This window comes from Hevea brasiliensis, chromosome 14 (assembly GCF_030052815.1).
Source record: "Hevea brasiliensis isolate MT/VB/25A 57/8 chromosome 14, ASM3005281v1, whole genome shotgun sequence".
Taxonomy (NCBI): Eukaryota; Viridiplantae; Streptophyta; class Magnoliopsida; order Malpighiales; family Euphorbiaceae; genus Hevea; species Hevea brasiliensis.
This window is the reverse complement of record NC_079506.1, coordinates 2,758,062-2,765,455: the sequence shown is the minus strand read 5'-3', so window position 1 is coordinate 2,765,455 and position 7,394 is coordinate 2,758,062. Positions and strand designations below refer to the sequence as shown.

Sequence of the window (7,394 nt, the reverse complement as noted above, 5' to 3'; positions counted from 1 at the left end):
CCAGCTTATATTGTTATGAGAATCCACAGGCTGCTACCTTTTGATTGATCCATCTAATCAAGTTTTCACTTTGTACTCCTATTTACAAGATATGGGTTGCACATTCTTGGGTTTTGGCACAAGTTTCCAAGTTTCATTTTTCTCCAAAGCTTGAATTTCTTCTTCCATGGCTAATCTCCACTCATTTTTCTTGGATGCCTCTTCATAAGTGGATGGTTCCACTACTCCAACATCTCTTATTAAAGCTATATTAGCATATTTAGGATTCGGCTTCGTTTGTTTAGTTGACCTATGCAAAGGCCTTTGAGAGATTTCCTCCATTTGATAGTCTTCCATCTGACTTGTCCTTTCTTCTTCTTTTTGATATACTCCGGTTTACCATGGACTCTTCATCTTTGATGAAGGATTTTTTCCATTGTCATCAATTTTAGATTCAATAATATCTTCATTTGATTAAGCATTTTCATGTGTTGTCTACCTAGTCTTTCCTAAAATTTTTCTTCAATCTCCTTACTATCTAGTAATAAGACTACTTGTGTTGACCACTAAGATGGTGCTTCATAAAACACTATGTTTCTTGACACATAGCATTGCCTTGTTGTTGGATCATAACATCTCCAACGTTTACATTGATCATCATACCCAATAAATATGCATCAGATCAACTTTTTATTAGACTTTCCACGTAGATGGTTTGATAAGAAAACATAATAGACACAACCAAGTACGCAAAAGTGGCTAACAACTGACTTCTTTTTTCTTAACTTATCAAATGGAGATTCAAACCCTAATGTAACCTGAGGTAGTTTGTTGATGACATGAGCTATTGTTTTCATACATTCAGCCCAAAAGCAAGGTGACACATTTTTGGCATGCAACATGCTCCTGCTTATTTCTGCTAATGCCTGTTTTTTCTTTCAATAACTCCGTTCTGCTGTGGCATGTTTGGATAAGTCAATTTATCATTTTAACTTGCACTGTTGCAAGAATTGCATAAACTTTACTAATGTGTATTCTCCTCCATTGCCCATACGTAAACATCATATGTTTTTATCTAGTTCTTTTTCAACTTTCTCTTTAAACTTTTTGAATTTGCTAAAAGTGTCTGACTTTTCTTTGAGAAAATCTACCCAAATATATCTTAAGAAATCATTAATAAAGGTTATCATGTACTGAAAACCACTTATTGATGATTGTTTAACTAGCACCTTGGCTCTAAACTTGGACTCTTCATATGGTAGTTGGTGTGCCTGACCATACTGACATCTAGCACACACAATGTCCTCTCAAACATCTAGTTGAGGAAGTCCTTTTAGCATTGACTTTTTCATCATCACCTTTAATTTCTGATAACAACATGTCCCAGCCTAGTATATCACAAATCAGCTATCTCATTCTTTCTTGTCTTATCAACATATGCAGTTTAAGTAGTCATCACATAGATCTACTTGAGCTATTTGCCTTCCATGATTAGCTCACTTGTAGCTTTCAAACTTCTGTACACCTTGACATTATTTGGTTCGAACGCTACAACATTGCTAGAGGCTATCAATTGTGATACTGACAACAAATTCTTCTTCATAATAGGCACATGATGAATATTTTGTAGTCATACTTGGTGTGAGTTGAATTGAGGCACAACTATGGTATTGTCGATGTGAGTAATTGGCAACTTTGAGTTGTTAATAATCACCAAAACTCTACTTCCCTTATACTCCATAATATTTAAAAGCTTGCTAGTGTCTTTACTCATATGATTAGAACACTCGAAATCAATGATCCAATCATCTTTGTAGTTTACTACTTTATCACTAATAGTAACTAGAGTAGCATATTCTGGTCTTAGGCCATGAATGATAATTCTTCTTACTCTTCAGTCACCGATCACTGATCTTGTTATCCAGATCAAGCTATGAAATGTCAGTGCAGATGGACTTCACTTTGGTAAAGTACTGGCTGATTGTCATGTTGCCTTGTGAGACTGACCTAAGTTCATTTTCAAGTCACTACAATTTTTCTTCATTTGTTCGTGTGAACAATTCTACTAGAGTGTTCCCTGCTTCTTTTGGTACTTTGGCATATTTAAACTATTGTAATAACTCATTCTCTAGTATTATTGAAAACGTGTACATAGCTCTCTTAGCTTTAATTCTCCACTTTCTAGCCTCATTATATCATCAGTTGGTGGTGTAATATCACTTTCCCCAATGATACTCCATAAATCTTGCCCTAACAAATAGTACTGCATGCAAATACTCCATGTACTATAGTTGTTGTGGTTGATCTTCTCAATTGAACTAGATAAACCAGCTAGATCTAACATAGTGACTTGGTAATGTCGAAAAATAATATATGAACTACTATATCAAAAATTACACCAAGAAAATTCCCAAGAAAGATTGGAGGGTCACAATGGTCCATTTAAATTCTAATCTCCTTAGATAGAATTTTCGTAGACATGCAATTAATAGCACAATATACCATATAAACTATACCCAACAAGCCAAGTAAGTTTGTCCTTGACACCAATTTCACAGTCCCGAATTGCGCACTTTCTTTTGGCAAATCCTGCTTTGATACCACTTGTTGGGAAATTTGGATAGATTTTTTAGAATAGAAAAACACATTCTAAATAAACTTTTATTAATTTTAACGAGATAATAACAAAAGTATGATCATTTCTGATGTACAAGATCCATCAATGTGGCAAGTATAGAGTATGCTTTGAATCATACCAATATCTTGAGTACAACACTCTCATACTCTACTATTTTCTCTACCCTCACTTGGATGGGAATTCTAACTCTCATCTCACTTTCACTTCCCATACTCAAAACCTTGAAGGAGCTTGACTATTTATATGCACAAAAAGATCCCATGTCATAAATGAGAATCCAAGCAAGGTCTTTCTCCCACTTTTCACAATTGGAGTCAAGTCCATTCCCAATCCGGCCATGAACGTTAGTAAAAGAGGGCCAGGTCTGCAAATGTCTCTATTAATATAATGGAGTTAAATGGAAATTTTCTTGTTTCGAAGAATAGGGTTATGCCCAAATCCTGCAGGACCTAGTAGTACACCACACTGTACATGCAGGTACAAATATCTATTAGTTGAAGAAACCAAAATGGTGATTAACATTAGTATATAATTATCTCCAAGTCATCAATTATACAGATTTTTAACAAAATACTTTTAAATATGATGATAAGATGAATAATTTGTACTTACAAGAATTCGAGCCACAACAGGAGGTTGAAGAAAAGGCTTAAGGATGAAGGGGAAAGAGCGAAAGGTGAAAAGAACAAGGATTAGCTGGAGGATGAAGAAAGGGAGAGATAATTTGATAGGACTTTCAAAATTTGAAGAGTTGATGGTATAGAATTGTTTGGTGAGGTAACATGCTCTTAAACCATCCTTGGTTCGGTATACTTGATATGCGGGGGCAATGTGATTCATATTTTGCTTCTGCTTCAACAATTACCAGATAGAAATTAAAGATGATCGAAGCAGGGCAATGATGGAGGAGTGAAGCGAGTCAATAGCTAATCAACTATACCATCTGGGCTGAGCCTATATTAATATTGTGACTCAAAAGGCATTTCTTTTAATCACAACTGTAGGCTGTAGGCAAAGTGTAAATTATGGATGGTTGTACGCGTTTTTGGTTTTAATCACCTGGATTATTCGTTAGGTGATTTGTTTTTAATTGCATTTGCAGTCCAATTATTAGTCATCATCTCCATCTCCATATATAATATATAGTAAATTAAAGCTTCTACTTTTTCTTTTTTGTCTCTTTCTCTCTTCCTTTTTTTTTACCATTAAAAAGTAGAATTCACCCTTTCAACGTACCTTATTCATCATGCTAAATCATTGTAAAGAAAAAAAAAATTAAAAATATACTATTTTAGTTGCTAAAAAATTTTAAAAATTTTATTTTATTATTTGGATCTTATGACTAAAATATCAAATTTTATTATAAATCAATTTTTAAAATTTTCTTGTAACACGATAATACCAAACGTATTAGATTTTCTTCACTTGAGTCCAACAAGCTATCAACCAATTGCAATTATCTTTCTGTCGTCCTTTATCCAGCTTAGGCTTTCACCTAGCTAATTTTATTGTGGTCAACTATATTAGTTAACCAAAACAAATAACCCCCTCAACGTTGTGTATCTTTCCTGCTTAAAAAAAATAAAATAAATAAAAAATAAAAAAATAATCAAACCATTATGTATCATTCCAACTATATATTTATAGACTTAGACTTCATTTGTCTCATTATTACTAATTTCGATATCGTTTTCAAAATCATTTCCAAGTTATAAGATTTTGAATTCATATTATATTCAGAGCAAATTATATTGAAAAAATTCAATAAATTAACTAAATAAAAAAATTAATATAATATATATGTGGCCCTATATGTCCACAGGCTACATATAAATGCTTTTTAAAAAAATTTATTATGTGTATATTTACATTATTTTTTTTCCCTCATATATACCAACATGAAACAACAGACAATTTGCAGCTGCATATGTAACTATGAATGAAAATTTTTATTTAGACTTTATTAATCATAAATTTAAAATATAAATATATAAATATCATCATATCATTCTATACATTATTTTTTTTTATCAATAGAGAATTTTATTATCTTTTAAATATTCAAGAAAAATTTAATATGAAACATCCATCAAAACCCATTATACACGTTATATTTTGCTAGATAAAAATTTTCCAAGGATGTATATATCTACCTTAGAATCCACAATATTTTAAATTTCATCTCCAATCCAGTTCCTTTTTAGTTTGGGGCCTGTGGGTCCTTCTTCTCCGAAAACTTCATTTGGTAGGCTCTTGACAAACTTTTGAAAAACAGATTTTAGTTTTTCAGGCAATATTTTCTCTACTTTCTTGATCTCATCCTTCACGTCGTAACTAATTGTTGGACCCCATTTTCTCAAGTAATTAAGCCATGGCGGTTCGATAATAGCCGTGCCCAAATACTCGGCTGCAACCACAGAGAATCTTGCTCCAGTGTCCAAGACTATCTTACTTTTGGAAGTATCGTTCCTGATTCCTATCCTACTACTCCCTTGTAAGACCAGACCTGGTTTGGAATACATGGCATGGCCGTGCAACGATGCGTAGCCAACAGCTTTGTTTCCATTTTCAAACTCAAGCTCTGAGGCATTGAACCAAGAACCCCCACTGTGTTGGGAGAAGTAAACACTCCATAGCTCCCCATTGAAGTTGCTGATTCTCAATGTCAAATGCTCCCAGTCACCAACATGTTCTCCTATCCTTCCTAATGGAGCGTTGATGAGTTCAACTTTAGCCTTGGCAGGACCATTGAAAGGATAAAACACCCACACAACTATGTCTGTGAAGGTTGCTCCCAGCATTGGTTTAATGTGTAAATATACCTCAGTTTCTTGTAAATCTCCTTTCTTGACTCTCTCTTTGGCTTTTTTATCCACAGGAAGGTCCAACCAGTATTCACCATCATTTGAACCTCCTTGGAGAAGGTTCGAGCCCGTTGGTTCGACAGGGACGGGGTTGGACTCTTCCCCCTTCTTATATAAAAGCGCTCCATTGTTAAAGAACCAACTCACTGAGGACGAAAGGTACTCTTCGTCTGGATGGAAATATATCCGGGGAGAGTATGCCTGAAAAATTGCCTGAATTTGGTTTAGATTAGGCATACAAGATAAATTGGAGCTCACTTTCTTCAAGCAAGCTACAGAAGTAGGAGTAGAATTGCCGTTTTGTGCCACAAATGTGCCCACACAAACACCCATAGCCTGCGTCCCTCTATTGCTGGGCCTCAAACTGAATGCGTTAAATCCATTTGGATCGCTTTGCTTGCCTGGTCCCCATATCCAGGTGTCGATCTCGCATTGGTCGGTGAGGTCTGATCGAACGCAGCAGATTTTATCCAAGGAAGGCTTTTCGGGGGAATTGGTGACGACAACGCCTAAGGCTGTGTAACCATCAGGAGCGTTGGGTAACCAAATGTAGCCAATGCCATCTTGCTTGATTTTCAGAGACTCGCTGCTCCAAACAAGCGTGTAATCAAGTGGTGTCTTTAAGGCTCCTCCTACCTCATCTTTCCCTGCAAGAACCCATCCATAAAGCGACCTGTTATTGGGTTGGCTATAGCTACCCAACATAAAGAATCCTTGTGGGATTTGCGAGGGATCAAAGAAAGAAGCGCCGAGATCATCTGGTCCCCCTTCATGGGTAGCCCAAACTTTGTTGAAAGATGAAATCTGGCACACTCGTAATCCACCAAGATCAATGGTTCCATGTCCAAAACCTTCACCTGTTTATTATAGCATGCGTGGATCGATCATGAGAAACCAAAATAATAGAGATGGATTCACTAAAAAGATTAGCAGAGAAAAATGAAGCAAGAAATTAAGTATTTGAAGGTACCTGGTGGCCAAGTTGGCAATGGAGAGGGAAGGCTGAAGGAGGTTTCGATGGGGGAAGCTTCGGAGACAACGTTGGGACTTGCAGAAGGACGGTTCCCCATTTAGTTGGTGAAGGTGTTGGAAGAAAACCTTAGGACAAGAAAGCATATATAGAAGCAGCAAGCTAAAGGAGAATAATATGGGAACCCTCTTAACAAAAATGTGAAAAGCAATGCCAGTAGGCAATAAAAGGAGCGACCAATGGAAGTTGGGAATGGATATGACGTGCAAGCCAGCCAATGTGAGCCATATATATATATATATATATATATAATTTTATACATGAAAATATTATCTTAAATTACCCATCTTTAAGTAAAAAATTAAATACTTTGGGGCATTATGGACAAATAATGCAAGTGCGAAATGGAGATGTAAAGGTTAGGTTAAAAGAAAACAAAGAAAGCATAACTATAACAAGAAAAATTGTGGCGTGATGATTTGCCAGGTTGGCTGGGTAGGAGAGCATCTAAATGATGACAACATTGGGTTGGTACTTAATAATAGTGGCGTGGAATAAAATGAGCCCCTCATTGAGCAATAATTAATCTCATGTCGGATTGTTCAATTTCATGTGGTATTAGATAAAAGTTTTTTTTTTTTTTTAATTTTAATTTGCCCCTGGGTCTTAAGATTTAATAATTGCTTCATTTTCAATATTTTAATAATTGATACCTATTGATTGCGATTGAAAGCTATATATCAACTAACTGTTGAATTTTAGTAGTCAAATAAAGTGTGCTGTAAAGAAATATTACCCTCGCTATTTGTACTTATTCATATGTTTGTTGTATTTTTATATAAAAATGTCATTTATATCAATATACTTGGCTTTTTAATCTCTATATAAGTAAATAATTTCTCTTACTATATTTTTAATAATTTTTTATTTTAATAATAATAAT

General features: G+C 34.9%; 1 protein-coding gene across 1 annotated transcript; it reads right to left on the bottom strand.

The window, feature by feature from the left end:
• Positions 1 to 4,616: 4,616 nt before the first annotated feature.
• Positions 4,617 to 6,711, bottom strand: LOC110669347 (hypothetical protein At1g04090). Its single transcript, XM_021830985.2, has 2 exons — positions 6,452 to 6,711; positions 4,617 to 6,338 (listed from the first exon to the last, which is right to left on the bottom strand). The coding sequence occupies exons 1-2, from the start codon at positions 6,549 to 6,551 to the stop codon at positions 4,789 to 4,791; spliced, it is 1,650 nt and encodes a 549-aa protein (XP_021686677.2). The 5' UTR covers positions 6,552 to 6,711; the 3' UTR covers positions 4,617 to 4,788.
• Between the last annotated feature and the right edge of the window lie 683 nt (positions 6,712 to 7,394).